Source organism: Cyprinodon tularosa, unplaced genomic scaffold (assembly GCF_016077235.1).
Source record: "Cyprinodon tularosa strain WSP-4 unplaced genomic scaffold, ASM1607723v1 ctg273, whole genome shotgun sequence".
Taxonomy (NCBI): domain Eukaryota; kingdom Metazoa; phylum Chordata; class Actinopteri; order Cyprinodontiformes; family Cyprinodontidae; genus Cyprinodon; species Cyprinodon tularosa.
The window spans coordinates 647002-663462 of NW_024038978.1; the positions used below are offsets into that span (position 1 = coordinate 647002).

The 16461-nt window shown below is 38.6% G+C and overlaps 1 protein-coding gene across 1 annotated transcript; it reads left to right on the plus strand.

Moving 5' to 3' along the window:
• The first annotated feature begins 10874 nt into the window (after positions 1 to 10874).
• On the plus strand, positions 10875 to 15656 carry LOC119786475 (RING finger protein 223). The gene is made up of 2 exons (XM_038289863.1): positions 10875 to 11177; positions 14246 to 15656. Exon 2 carries the CDS (start codon positions 14309 to 14311, stop codon positions 15026 to 15028), a length of 720 nt encoding a protein of 239 aa, XP_038145791.1. The 5' UTR covers positions 10875 to 11177; positions 14246 to 14308; the 3' UTR covers positions 15029 to 15656.
• Positions 15657 to 16461: the final 805 nt, after the last annotated feature.

Consider the following 16461-nt stretch of genomic DNA (forward strand, 5'->3'; position numbering starts at 1 on the left):
TGGGTTTTTGTTTATATATCAGATGGATATTGTGGTTGCAATTGTGCTTTAAGCTAATCTTCTTTATAGCCTGTTGGTGTTTAAAAAAAAATTAAAACTATCAAGATAATTTGTTTCATCCAGACAATTAATTTATTTACTGCACCAACTTGTTGTTCCCCACATACCAAAATAAATAGTTTTTCAAGATGAGGCAAAGTCAAATTTTAGACTGTTGCCATTAGTTATGAGATAATTAAGTATAAGGAAGTTATCGCCGTAATTGTAGAAAAATGTTCCTTTAATAGGGTAGTGCAGTAAAGAAGTCGATACGATTTTTTCCTGGATTACTTTTACTTTCACACATTTATCTTGTTCACGAATGAGGTGAAGATGGAGCGGGAGATCAATGGGCGGATTGGTGCGGCGTCTGCTGTGAAGAGTGCCCTGTACCGGTCTGTATTGGTGAAGAGAGAGCTGAGCCAAAGAGCAAAGCTCTCGATTTACTGGTCGATCTACGTTCCTACCCTCATCTATGGTCATGAGCTTTGGGTCAGGACAGGCTGGAGGAACTATGTTTCTCAGCTGGCCTGAGAGCGCCTTGGGATTCCCCCGGAGGAGCTGGGGTACTTTTACTTTACACTTTAGGTCAGGATCCGGACCCACCTGCTGGCTAATCCAGATTCAACCTGATTTCAAGCGTTTATAAATTACCGCATGTTTTCCGACGACATTGTCTAACTTCACTTGAGCCGCTTCTCCTGTTAATATGGTAAAGCCCTGCGGAGCGTCTGGAACCAGGCTGCACGTGATCCAAATTAGCCAATGAGCTGCTGTCAGTCTGGGTTGCTGCTGATGCTACTGTTAGACACAGCAGACAAACCTGTAGCAAACCGGGCAATGGGAAAGAAGGAGAAGATGATGAGAAAAAGAGAGCAGAGAAAGTGTGGACTACTGGAACAAGTGTGGTGAACTGTTGACAAAAAAGTGAAAGCTGACCCTGCACATTTAGAGAATGTTTGGCTCAACCTGCTGCTGTGAAGCAGGATTCTCCACCATGAACAGAATAAAAATTAAATATGGATCCAGGTTAAAAATGAGCACCTTGATATGTGCTTTAGGCTTGGCTTTGTCTCCATTCAAACTTAGGTTTAAAGCCTTGCAGGGCAGCATAAAGCCCACTGCGAACATTAAGCCAGAAAAAAGAAAGAACGGACGAAAAAACGGTCAGTTCAGGTGTTTTATAAAATATGTGAATCAGGAAATTATCATATACCCAAATGAACGATTTTTGTTCTCTGCTTCAAAAAACTATTTAGATTTTAATATCGAAAAATTTTCCATTTTTTTATATTATTATATATTATTATATTTTTTTATTTATTTAAATATTCAATGTACAATGTAACATGAATGCATAAACACCTCATTTTATTTCAGCGTTAAATTCTTTTTAAAGTAACATTTTATAATTAAAAATGTCTCTGGACCTTTACTGGTTGAGGATTTTCTTCATTCGGACCCTGTTTATTTTTAATTGGTTACCCCTGATTTAGGTAGTTTTAAAAAGGGTACTTTTACACTTTAACTTGAGTAGAAAGCTTAAATAGATGCTTCTACAAAAGTGTTTTTTATACAGTAGTATTTATACCTCTATTTAAGTAAAAAACATAAATACTTTGACACCTCTGGAATTAATTTGAGTAAAATCAGTGAGCTGCTGCCATTGCTGTGTAAAAGTAAAGCGAACACAGCGGGACATAGCAAGGTGAAGGTGAGGACCAGAGGAGCAAAAAGAAAACATTCTGATCATAACGTAGCGGAACACCTTGGGTAGAGTGAAAAACACTAAAACGATGCATAACGGCAGAAATATTAATGCGACCTTCAGTCTTCAGAACTGCAAGAAACAAAAAAGCTTTATTTCTGTTGACAGACTCAACACAAATAACTTTATGTGTTAAAAAAAGGTTTGTAGAACTTCATGAAATCAATACTTGTCTGAGTTGATTTATCACATCTAAAAAATAAATTCTCACAGTGGGCCGTTCAAAGATGGAGAGAAGAAAAAATTAAACAAGTGGAAAAGTCGGGGGTTAAACTCTAAACAATCAAAAAATGAAAAGCTTCTAGGACAGAAGTAATGGTTATATAAGCATGTTTCAGACCACTACTGAAAAGACAGATGTTTAAAAATGAAAGGTCCTTACATCTCATTGACAGGATTTTAATTCAACTTCAAATGATAAATGTCTTAGAAGTAAGAAAGGTCAAGGATGTCACAAAGTTAGAAACTGTTTGTAGAACAAAACTGGCAACAATTCACTGCAAGAGACTAAAAGAGGGTTTAGATCTGCAATAAAGGTAAATGTCCTTGTTTGCAATAATCACAGATGAAGTTAAGAGAGAAACTGATTATGAAAAAATATAATTATCAAAACCTGATGAGACTATTTCTTGGTTTGCAGTTTTTGTGGGATGTGACGATCTGATGAACATGTCCACTGATTTCTAGAGACTGTGGAGATTTACTGGGTTTTGCTGTTTCTTGGTCAGTAAATTCTGTAGTTAGTGTTTCAGCTGTTTTCCATTATTATTGTTTAATGTTGATTATAAGCCTCCAGGATTAGATCAGAGGTCCGTTTCACAAAGCATGTTTAACAAACTCGGATTTAAATCGGCAACTCTAAATTGATCTAGCCCAGGCATCCCCAAACTCGGTCCTCAAGGCCCCCTGTCCTGCAGGTTTTAGAGGTTTCTCTGCTTCAGCACAGCTGGTTATAATGATTGCAGTAGACCAAAAGCCTGTTAATCAGCTTTCAGTTAAAATCAGCTGTGCTGGAGCAAGGAAACCTCTAAAACCTGCAGGACAGGGGGCCTTGAGGACAGAGTTTGGGGATGCCTGACTAGCCTAAAGTCAGGAACTCTGAGTTTTCGGTTTCACAGCGGATGCTATTAATTAGTTCAATCAACTCCAAGTAGAACCACTCAGAGTTTAGCACCATTTAGCACCGATTTAACCAGTCACCATGACAACAGGAAGTGCCTATTTCACTTTACTGGAACTAGAGATTTTAATGCAGAAATAATATAAAAAACTGAGATGTTTTCAAAAGACAGAGAAACAGCGCTACTAATACAAAGGAGAGGAAGATGGCAAAGGAGGTTTATATGAAGTGGCTTCATATAAAGCTTGGTCAGTAGATCAGCTTTGCACGTGCTATCGAATTTGCACGTGGTTTTTTTTACACTCCAACCTTTAGTAGGTCAGATTTATAGTTGTTTTTCTTTACGTTGCCCTTTGAAAGACTGGAGGCAAGTCTAGAGAACTCTCTGCCTCTAGCCCAATGACCGATTTAGATACTCACTGAACTCCCCAGCAAAGATAAGCTGCTACATTTAATGGGTGGATAGATGGACGTTATCTGCTGGTGTCGGTGCACTGGGTTTATCAAGTCCAAAGTCAGCAGCTGTCTTCAAGGAAAATTTAGAGCGATCCAGCCTTTTGCTGACAAGTTTTATGGAGATGCAGATTTTATTTTCCAATGACTCTTCTGAACCTGCCCAAGCTGCTAAAGGTTCAATGTCTATAGTAATACTGACTGGACCTAAATCCCACAGCAACCTGTGCTCCCTGAACATCTCAGGATGATCCCCTACATGCTCCCCTGCATTGATGAAGTAAATTATCCAAGTAGAGCAGGCATCCCCAAAGTCGGTCCTCCAGGGCCGCTGTCCTGCAGGTTTTAGAGGTTTCTCTGCTTTAGCACAGCTGATTCTGATGATTGCAGTTCAGCAAAAGCCTGTTAATCAACTATCAATGTAAATCAGCTTTGCTGGAGCAGGGAAACCGCTAAAACCTGCAGGACAGGGGGCCTTGAGGACCGACTTTGGGGATGCCTGAAGTAGAGCAACAAGGAGGCAACCTAGGATGCAGGAGTTCCTGCTCTGTCCATCTTGTCAAAAATAAAAGAGAATCAGAATTAGACATGTGTTTATTGGAGCAAATTAACAAGGATATGCAAAGTGTAAACTCTTTGCTGTACTAAACAGGAAGTTTAGTCACCAAGTTAGCAAACCAGAGATCAGTGATGGACCAAGGTTTTAATTAATGAATTGCAAATGGGCAAGTTGTACTTACCTTATTATGTGAGCTAGCATTAGCGATGGTTTAAACCATCTGAGGACATTAAGAGAGAGAAGTTTGATTCTACTGCTGGGTTCAGCTCTACATTGGTGGTGGAAACAGTTGATCAGTTATTTGAGGTAAATATTTGAAACATGTGTTTCCATCTTGACTTTAGTGTATTTATGCTTTTTCGGACAATTAAGAGTTCATAAAATTCTTCTAATACTTCAAAATACCACAAAGAACGTGGAAACCCGTCTAATTAAATTTCAATTCAGTTTATTTATATAGAGCCAATTTACAATACATGTCATCTCAAGGCACTTTACAAAGACAGTTCAACCAGATCATCCAATCAAATTGGTTCAAAGTTTTCTATCTAAGGAAAACCAGCTGATTGCATCGACTCATTGACTCAAAGCGACAGTGGAAAGGAAAAACTCCCTTTTAACAGGAAGAAACCTCCAGCAGAACCAGGCTCAGTGTGAGCGGCCATCTGCCGAGGCCGACTGGAGTTCAAGGAGACAGAAGCAGAGATACAAAAAGCAGCTACAGTATAAAAGGTGGCCCCGTCCAGGAAACACACAGCCAGGCAGGCGAGCTCTGATCCAGCTCCCATGTTAGAGGATGAAAGAGAGAAAAAATGTCTAGTGTAGTTAAAAACGCTTTGTAGAACAGGACATTTACCCTTTGCCACAGAGCCATCAACACTTACTGACTAAACACATTTTAATTACATGGACATACATTTCATTAGAGCCATATCGTTTCCATTAAAAAGAATAATCTTCAATCCATCCATCCATTTTCTGACACGCTTAATCCCAAGCGGGGTCGCGAGGGATGCTGGTGCCTATCTCATGCAGTCATTGGGCGAGAGGCAGGGTAGACCCTGGACAGGTCACCAGTCCATCGCAGGGCAACACAGAGACAAAAAACCCTTCACACACACACACTCACACCTAAGGAGAATTTAGAGTAGAAAATTAACCTAACAATCATGTTTTTGGACTGTGGGAGGAAGCCAGAGTACCCGGAGAGAACCCACACATACTCAGGAGAACATGCAAACCCCATGCAGAAAGACCCCAGGCCAAGAATCAAACCCAGAACCTTCTTGCTGCAAGGCAGCAATGCTACCCACTGCAGCACTGAGCAGCACATTATCCTTAATCACTTAACAAAATTCTGAATTTAATTTTGGATATGCACTAGATCTAATATGGGTCTTTAAAATGAATAGCAGTAAGCATTAAATAAGACATCAATGTAAAGTAAATCTACGCACTTTATGGATTTTTTTAAGTCAACTTCAATAAATGAAGACTTCTTGAATTAATGATAAATATGTCAGTTAATCATGATGAAGCCGTATTTTTGTGTTGTTATGCAAACATTGAACTTCTTTGAGAAATTAATTTTTTAAAGCATCAAGAACAAGTTTACAACCAAATAATATAATTCTCTAACCAAGAAGTCCAGCTTTGTTTTGTTCTTTTCCTCACGAGTCGTGCAGCAATGGGCTTACACATTGACAATGATCCAAAGGGTAATCTTAAACTGTGCTGGAACTCCTGAAGCCTTTATCATCTTGTTTATGATACAGTTACAGCTTCGGACCCATTTTCACACAGAGCACGAGCAGATCCTGACCCACATATCTTCATTTGTGATTTGAATTCATGAGTAATGTTTAGATTTTTTTTCTAAATGCACACAGAAAAAGCAGCGGGGCTAAACTTCAACTGTTCTCATAATCTGGGCGATCCTGTGAAACACTGAGACAAAACAGAGACAAGGACACTTCTGGCAACAAATGGAGCACGTAGGCTTAGAAATACCTTCTAACCATAACACTAAGTCATTCAGAGAGTGTGTGAATGAGTCAACGCATACTTTTCACCAAAGGCCTTTTGGTCTGTAGGTAGAAATGCATAAAATGACCTCAGCATAAAAACAACCTTCCAGATGATGTGCTGACAGTGAAGGTCGGTGAGATCAGTTCCCTTCAAACTGAATTCCTTGGCCTCGGATCATCATGAAACATTGTTCTCATGAAACTTTGTATTTTGTCTTGAACAAGTCGTAGTTTTTTTTTTTTTTTTTTTTTTAACCCTCCAGTGCTGAATGATTATAACTCCTTCCCTAGTCTCAGAAAAAAACAACAATGGAAGCACGATAGGATGAAATATGAAGAGGATTTACTTCCCTCTTCCTCCAGAAACGACCCCCAACAAATTACTACAGTAATACCCACAGGGCCAAAGATTAGTTGATGAAGAACGTCGCTGTTTTGCTTTTGCGGGCCATAGAGATAAGCTGCTGACCTCCACGAGATTACAGTAAACTATAAAGCAAGTCCTCGTGCGCTTGTAAACCAATATCCTGACTTGCTTTTGACTTCATTTCAGCCTCAACAACCCAAACATAGAACAGACTGAAATTAATCAGTCTGCATGTTTGCTTATAGCTACCTGTATTGGAAACGTTTTTCATATTTAAGGCCTTTATTTGGACTTTAAAGTTTGTTTCCTTTTCAAAAAAGGCATAAAATAATTGTTAGCTTATGCTTCCTTTTAATCACACTGCCAGTTTATGTCCAGCAGGATTAATATTTACAGTAAAAGATCTTACATCTTATTTATAGAGCTGTCCATGTTTTTTTTTTATATACATTCAGTAAATGACTGGATATATTTGCTTTACTTCCCTGTATAAGTTGTGTGTCCTTCACTGCCTTTTTGAAAGATTTATCTTTGACATAAGAGTTTAATGGTTTGTCATCAGTTTGATTAACTTCTGACTATATTAGCATTTACATAAATTATTTTAATGTTTTTAAATCATTGTTATAATATTACGGGGAGTTATCTACTGACGGTAAGATGCTTACTTTTCTTATCGTCTCCACAGAACCTCTGCTTCAAAGACTCACTGCAAAATTTGAAAGATAATTGAGTCACTTTTTCTTTAAATAAGTCTATTTTCCCTAAAATTGAGCAGTTAAGTAATACAATTAAAAACAGGAAAAACCACACAAAATTTTCATATTTTAAGTGGATAATATCTAATTATCTTATTCTAAGGGCAATGATATTCTTTATATTGGGACTTAAACTTGTTTAACTGTTCAAATTAAAGGCTAATACACTTATTGTAAGAATTTTCTCAATTTTCTCGTTTTTGCAATGCTCTTCTTTATTCAGCAAATTTTAAAAAAATTGGAAATAATGTAAGTTTGTAAAAAATATCAAAAAAGGGAAACTTTCAGAAGAACTTCAAAGCTGAAGACTAAATGACAGACAGACAAAGAAACCAGCCTCTCAAGTCACATAAGCAACATCTATACAAACATTCGTCTCCTGTTCAGTCAGCAATAAGGTCTTAAAAAACTACGTTTTGCATATAGCCTAATATGGCTAATGCTGAAGTGGATGGAAATGTACTCATGGTTTTCAAGAGGTCCATGATAATCAGGTGAAGATGCTCAGCTTCACAGCTCATTTGTGACAAACAGCAGAAGACGTTCTGAACTATATGGAGTCTATGTTAGGGGAATACCTTAAACTCCCATGGTAAAACAGGGTGGTGGCAGCATTGTGCTATGGGGATTCCTCTAGGAAGCTGATAGGAGTTTATTGGAAAAATGGTGGCAGATAAATACAGGGAAAACTTTGGGGAAAACCTGTCCGCTGCAAAAGACTTGAGACCAAAACCTGAAAAGAATACAGTAGATTTACAACACAATGGAAATATTCAATAAGGATTATATATTCATGTTTCCCAGATGTTCTGAATCCACACAGAATGAGATTCAAAGAAGATGCAAAGAAGTTAAGGTGACTGAGATAAGAAAAAGTGCTTCAGTGCTGACTTGTTGGGCTTGAATGCAGAAGAAAAAAAAATATTTTTTTTATTTTGTTAACATTTACCAGTTCTGCACTGCTTTATGTTGGTTCATCTCAAATCCAGTTGAGAAGCAGAGGTTTGTACAGATATGTAATAGAATGTGAAAACGTTAAAGCAGAATTAATTTCCAGGGGAGTGGCGTCCTAGTGGTGTATAGTTTGGAATCCTGAGGTTCTGAGTTCCAGCCCCACTCCCACAGACTCTGGGTCCCTGAGCAAAGACCTCTAACCCCACACGGCTCCTCGGGCGCCGTACAATGGCAGCCCACTGCTCCCCAAGGGGATGGGTTAAAATGCAGACAGTGAATTTCATTGCTCTGTACTTGTGACAGTGTAAAGAGGATTAAAAAAAGCTGAAAAAACAGATCTTTGCAGGGCTCTGTTTATTCATGGACCCCAATCCCACTCATAACCCACAAGATATGGCAGAATCTGTTAGTTCAATCTCTAACGTTCTGCTCTCTCTGCTTTTTCTCATAGTAGCTTCATCGGGTCTGTTCTTGTTTGGCTGTGGCACCATCCTGGAGAGAAATATCAGCTTTGCTGCTGCCATGAACACCTTTGTTTATAGATGTTCGAGATCAGCCTGTTTTCCAGTGTGGTCCTGTTTCTCTGACCGTGACTGGCTGGATGTGCTCTCTTCATCCTCTGACATGGGAGCTGGCTCCGAGCTCGTCTGCCTGGCTGTGTGTTTCCTGGACGGGGCCGCCTTTTACAGCTGCCTTTTGTATCTATGCTTCTGTCTCCTTGAACCCCATTCGGCCTCAGCAGATGGTCGCTCACACTGAATCTGGTTCTGCTGGAGGTTTCTTCCTGTTAAAAGGGAGTTTTTCCTCTCCACTGTCACTACAGGCATGCTTAGTGAGTCAATGAGTCGATGCAATCAACTGCTTTTCTGTAGATAGAAAACTTTGAATCAATTTGACTGTATGATCTGGTGAACTGTAAAGTGCCTTCAGATGACATGTGTTGTGAATTGGCGCTATAGAAATAAACTGAATTAAGTGATTGTTTGGTTGGTTTACCGATCTTTTTATGATCAAAACTCTGTCCAACTCTGCAAGATAAAAAAGTTAAACAAGAGAGACAAGGACATTGTTACAAAATCAGTATTAAAACATCAGCTCTCACAAACGTAACATTGTGTTTTTCCTTTTAGAAGGAAGACCCATTTTTCCCTTGGTGCCTTGAAACTATCCTCTTTGCCCTTCGGCCTCCGTCTAACCGTCAGTTCAAGTGAGGAGATGGTAAACAGTGTTGTTTTATGGCCCACCTCGACACACACCTTCCCTGCTCACGTGTATCCTTTCCTGAGGTTTCAGTGGCAGCTCCTCCCGGCCCCAACCACCCGCAAAAATAATACTCAACTTCTGATATGCACCAAGTTTATCTATGACATCTTTATTACCAACTATCCAGGAAGCACAATGAGACAGCATTTTTTTTTTAAATTAAATTTCTTAATCATTCCTACATGTGTGCAGAGCACAACGCCCAGTAAATGACTGTGTTGAGGTGATACGGCAGTATTTGTGTTTGGGTTACTTAATAACCAGGTCAGTTAGGCAGCTGTTACAGCACAGACATGCTATTCCTAATGTCCCACAGGCATTAGTCATTACCATAAAATGAAATAAGTAACCGCATTTAAGTAAACCAGACAAACACACCCTTTTTTTTAATTAATCCGAATTACCAGAATCTTAATTATTGATCTATGTTTCTTACCCAAATTACATTTTTTTTAAACTGCTGTTTCCAACTAAAAATTCTTTCTAATCTTCTTCCAGGACGCTGACTTCCCTTAAAGTAGAATTTTCCCCTCCTGATAAACAACAAGCATCACTGAAAGAGTCACCTTGCGGGGTTGGCTTACGCAATGTTGGTCAGCAGCACTGAACGCTGCTGAGAAGGAGGAACAGGAGGTCATTCTCTCAGAGGAGCGCTCCTGTGGGAAGTGAGTCTTGCAACGGCAGCTGTTACCTTATCAGCGGCCACATTGAAATGACTCCTCTGCATGAATGTCTCGTCTCAAACCAAAAAGGCTCATGCAAAGCGCCGGTGGTTGCTGATTTGGGGGCCTACTTCCTGTCGGATCCATCACCGATCCTCAACCACATACAATATACAGCTGCTACAGGCACCTCTCCTCACTTTAAGCTACAGAAATTCATTTTATGGACAGATTTTCTGCTTTTTTTGTATTTGGTTGTAAAGTATTATTAAAACAAACACAAAATATAAGAGTTTAGATGGAAAACTGAAGATAGTTTCCATCCCTGGCAAATTCTTTTGGGCTAATTATAAAATCTTTCAAAACGTCCTTGTCTGTCATAGAGTTAACTAATACTTGTTGATTAACTCAGTCCTTGTTCCTCTTGTGATGTCATCAAGCCAAACAGAAATAGAGGAACAAAGCATTTATTTTATCTCAGTGGTTTATAAATACCTGTATCCTGTGAAATCATGTAAAAAAACAACATTTATAACCCACTTGTCAGAGTTTAATGAAGTTCACCACTGAATAGTGTCTTTAAATTGGAAGCAATAAATATTTCACTATTGTAAGCTTTTGAAACCCGTAAAAGGTCATGCATATATTTTTTATGTGAGAATATGATGTGTTTAAGGGCCTCAGATGCTGAGGAGAAAAGGTAAAACTATTTGTCTAAAGGATTTGCAACATTTATAATTGTGTGCAGAAGGTGTTAGTTATTGCATTATGGATGAGGGAGTGGACACACTAAATAAAGGTAGAACACCAACACCATAAACAGAGAATGGGAGGAGTTTTCAATAAAGAAAAATCATTACAGCTCCACAGTTCTGAGGCTTCTTCTTCCCCCTCCTCCTCCACTGTAGACGCCACCCCAAGGCCAAGACTTTCCATTTGCATATGGGCTAAAAAGGGAGCTGATAGAACAGGGCAGGTGGCAACGGCCAACGGCTGAGGAGGAGGAAAGATCCAGCTTTTACCACAGCAGCCACTCAGACAGAGCTGCAACACAAGAGGGAGGGACCTGAGCAGAGGAACAACTGCATCCACTGGGATCTTTCAAGTCAAACAACTTTTTAAAATGTATTCCCTTATAGAAAGGGAGTGAATAGAACCAGGCTGAGTGAAAGACAAAAGGATTTCCTGGCATCTTTATAATTATCAGGTAAATTGGACTTTTTTTTTGTAGATCTAAATCTGTATTTTTAATAATGACTCATTAATGTTGTCCTGTAACCTCCCAGGTATTTATATAAAGAGGAAAGGTCATTTTAGCAATGAAAAACAGCACAATAGACAGCTGCTTTATTCTTCAACAAATGAAGGCATTTCTTTAAAAACATGTGAAGTTTCATCAGAATTGTTTATTCTTATTGTTGGATTGTCATAAAACTACATTCTGAGCCCTTGTTTCATTCAGATTCTCGTGGCTCTTGCTTTTTGCTGCCCGCATTGTTTTTCTTGTTTACACATGCTCCCTTCTGTTTAACCGTCTGTGCAAGGGCCCCCGCCCCCCACACTCTTAAAAAACCTCAGGTAGATCAAGTTTCATTTGCTTTGCATGCTGAGAACAGGTAGTGCAAGCATTGACAGTTGGATTTACAGGATATGCAGAAACAGGCAGTTGGGATAACACAAAGGAGGGAGAGATCAATACTTTTAATTTGGCTTCCAAAATAAAAGAAAAACAAATCGACTCACATTCTAATGAGCTGTGATTCCTTTTTGTAAACAGGTCAGTGGGACGAGAGAGGAAAAACACAACACTGCATAAAAGCAGTAGGGGGCAATAAAGAGACCCACCCAGTGTTTGAAGTTTATGTTTGGGGTTTGGCAAAAACTCTGCAAGTTAATATTTGATCCTGTGGAGGAGTATCAGTCTATCAGTCACAGCCTGAATGCCATTAATGAATAATACTTCCTCCCTGTGGTCACCCCACACTTTATTTAAATAAAAATGAGAGAATTAATTTTTTCAGTCAGTATGACCCCCACCTTAAACTAAACTCAGACTTTTTACTTTAAAGTAAAACACAGGTTAACACTGCAACTAGAGCTGAATTGTCAAATAAATTCAATAATAACATAACTTTTTTATAAACATCTTTGTCACTTAAAATTATAGATATGTTCAGGAGGAGTATCTAAACTTGTTAGTAATCGAGTTAATTACATTTCATATATATTCATTTATTCATATATACAATGTTAGTATATATTTGATCTATTTTTCAGTGAAAAACAAATGAAATTGTCTCTGTTGTTCCTTTAACATCTGATTGGTTAACAGCAACCTTAAAAAAATGCAGATATGATCACATGTGCTTTTTGTATTAATCAATATAAATGTATACTAATGCAATAAATAAAAATAATAATTTCCTACTATCTACATTTAGGAACTTCCATCCGAGACAATTTCTTAGTTTCAGTTTCCTCCCTTAAATTTTTAGTTAAAAGTTCTCTTAAGAAATAAATAAAAAAATATATATATATTACTTATCTTACAAAATAACAATCATACAGGTATCTCTTTATTCGGGTTTCTTATAATTAAGTGGGTCAAATCTTAATATAGTCTGCAAATGAGTAATTTATCATATTGTAAAGGGGTACTTTGCAGCGTTCCTCCTCGTTGGCGTCTAGATTAAAAATTGTAATATTTTACAAAGTCTCTGAGTTTGTCACTAAGTTAAACTAAGATCCCATTGAACACATAGCTGAAGTCTGACGCCAGCACTTTTATTTGAGTCTCAAAATTATATGTTAAAGAAGAAGAATGTAGATGCTGTTTTTTCAGTTTACAATGGGTATAAAACATTATGAATAACGCTAATGTGCTCAAAACACCACAAAATCTCCTTAAATAGTCCAGATAATGTCTTCTTCCTCCTAAAGAAATATCATTCAGGAAACTGAAGAAGACTTGGATTCATTATTCACTTGAGAAACAGAGACTAAACCTTATAACTGAATTGTTGTGAAAATAATGAGCTGTCATTGCAATTACACAGGAACATCTGTTCTAATCCTTGTGTAGCTTGTTCATATTCAGCAAGGAATAAAGAGGGACAGTTGCAGGAATGTCAAGGGTAGATGGAACGATTAGCCAGAGTACAAGTGGAGACTTTGTACTCATGGGAGAAAAGGAGCAGGACCAGCCCTGAGGGCATAGTGACAAGAACACCTGTGCTACTACAGCTTCCAACCAACCAATCGCCACGCTATACGCAACCACACAGTGTCCTTTCTACTCCAACAGCTACTGATATTAACTTTATGGAAAGGAGGAAAGGATAATAGATTTATCATTAACAGAACCTGTTTAAAACAGGACTAAACGACTTTATTCATTACAGGAGTGCTGATTACACTAATAATGAAAATAAAAAAACATATAAGCATTAAAACACAATCAGAATAAAACAAAATGCATTTTATCCATAATCCTGATTTTGTGATATGAGTTAAAAGGCATGTTCTCAATGTATAGTCCCTTTATAATTAATTAAAAACCCTTCTTATAAAAGCAGAGATTTAAACTATTAGGGTTTGAATCATGTAACCAAGATTCAGATAGGAAATAAAAAAATTTTAGATCTAAAACAAAAACAACTAAGAGCCGAATTTCAAATAGCAAATGTTTGGCTTCATCCATGTTATTGAGATTAAGTACAAGGGAGTGTAGCGGTAACTTTTTGTTATCGCTCAAAACCAAATTGAAAGTAGTTCATTCCGACAGTCATTTAGTCACTTCGTTTTAGAATCGTTTTAGAATTTTATATGGTTTCCTTCCAGCTTTCTCTTTTCTTCCAGTTTAAAATGTTTTCCTGACCGTTATGCTCATGAGGGACATTATGTTATCTAAATAATAACGCCTACGTTGTACCTGCACAAGCACCCACATTACAAATGTTGACTGACGTACTCCCCTGTCTTTCTGTATAACTCTTCCCTGCCTTGTTTGTTTATGCCTTTAATTTACAAAATCCACATTATTGATCCCGTTTTACCCAGTTGCATCACTCCTATTACAGAATTACTCAGCTGGCAGGTCAAATACCAGTTTTGTGACATTTTGGAGTGTACTGAGGGGGAGTTAAAATAGCCTAAGGTTCAAACATTCATAGTATAAAACCTGCCCTAGTTTTCTTGTCGGGATTATTGGGAGGAATGAACGAAAAACACATTTAGACGAATAACTAATCTCTTCTGCTTATTAATTTTTTGTAGATAACCCAGAAACGATCAGTCAAAAAGTCGCCTGGACAAAGAGGAAGCGTTACATTTCCAAAGATGGAAGAAAGCACTCCACAGGTGTGGCACATGCAAATTCCCAGACAGGAAGTTCCAGGAGAGCTGCAGAAGAAGCTATCCGTGGCCAGCCAGCCGGAGTGCTCCATCTGCTACAACACCTATGATAATGTCTTTAAAACACCCAAGCAGCTGGAGTGCACGCACACTTTTTGCCTGGAGTGCCTTTCCCGACTTATGGTTGTGACACTGAACGACCAGGAGGGGAGCAGCAGCACGCGCCTCTCTTGCCCGTTCTGCCGACACCCCACCATGTTGCCTGAGGACGGTCCCCCTGCTTTGGCCACCAGCCAGGAAGTCCTCTGCAAACTCCCCAGCCACCAACAGCATGAGGAGCCTGTGTGGTTGGAGGGGGAGAAGCTGTGCTACAAGAGCTCCAGACAAGACGCCATCTCAGGGGCCCCTGATAGTCCCACAGGCTTCTGCATCTGCATTGACATTGGGGCCAGTAAGTCAGTGGATCCTCCAGTCCAGACAAGGCCCAGGAGATCTGGTCTGATGGGGAGACTGGCAGACTGGAAGAGGATGGTGCTCTTCATTGTGCTCATGGTGCTACTGGTTATAGTGGTGCTATGGCCGCTGCAGTGCGTTTTCACCACTGGAAACATGCGCTGTATGAGAAATGGACCCCACATCAGCACAACCGCAACCACGACCACCACGTTTCGCCCACTTATCAGCAGATCTGGTCTAAAAGGCTAAATGTCGTAACTTGAAGGACTACACAGTAGATGTTGACTAAAAAAAAGACACTTTAGAAGTTTATCAAAATATTCTTGACACTTTTTAATGATGAACTGCACTTTGGATAAGTGCGTTATCGCATCTTGTGATGGACAGGCAACAGGGCGGCTGTCGAAGCGTGACGTAGGCAGGCGCCGCCCCACTGAAGGGCTCAGACAGGCGTAGAGGAGTGTTTGATTGATGGATCAATCAAAGGTCACCAAACTTCACATAACCTCAGAAATTAAAGCTCCTACTACCAACTTTTCTATACCAACATATCAAGTTAAACTCATCTGCACTATTCTCCGAGGCAAAGAAAAAGCTCTGGTAGTAGGAAATTTGCACTTGAATCCAAGCTTTTATTCTGAAATCAGTTTAAATGACATCCTGTAACAAGTTTCCTGTCTTCAGCAGACAGTTGTTGCTTCACTGTCTACTAATGGAGACTTTCGTCACGTCATTATGAGAATTATTTTTTCACAGAGAGCGAATGAATGGGATCCAGATGTGCCAATGAAAAACTGAGTATACTGTAACATTGATTGTGCCTTTTTTGATATGTCTTTGTTTACAAAACCAGAATTAAAACTGAAGTATTACACTTGTTTGTGTCTAAACTGTTTTAAATGCTAGAAAAAAGAAATTCATACTTTTATCAATTATCATTAACTTTGAGAGCACTATGACATTTGGTAAACAGTAAATCTTCTGTGTTTTATAGCAACAAGCTCATTTTCCTCCTGCATCGACCTTTAACCTCTGACTAAGAGTGTCCGTTATTCCTTTGCTTTGCCAGGAAGCCGTCCCTCCTTCCTTTCCTCCAGGAGGTGCGTCACAAAGAGGAAAAGTTGGCCTCTGGGTTTTCCCAATTTGCTCGGCTATTATATATACAGTTGCTAAGACTTAGCTGAGATTTACGCTTTTATCTCAAAGTGGACCATAAATGTCTAACTTCCTTAAAGGACCTTTTGATCTGCCAGGAAAACTGGTTAAAAATTAAACCGGGGTGAATGAAAATATGGCAACGCTTCCAGGCGGGGAGTTGAAAGGAATTTATATAAAAAATAAACATGTTTACTATCATTTTAGTTGACTATATACTATATACTTTATAGCAGGATTAACCAATTAAAAATCAGCTGGGTCTGAATAAAGAAAATCAACCGGTAAAGGTCTGGAGACATTTTTAATTATAATATGTTACTTTAAACAGAATTTAACACTGAAATAAAATTAGGTTTTTATGCATCCATGTTATACATTGACTTTTTCAATTAAAAAATATATACATTTTTTCCATTTTAAATCTAAAGTGTTCTGAAGTGTAGAACAACAATCGTTCAGTTTGTTATATAGACAATATCCTCATTCACATATTTTATAAAACACCTTCATCATTTTAGTGTTTT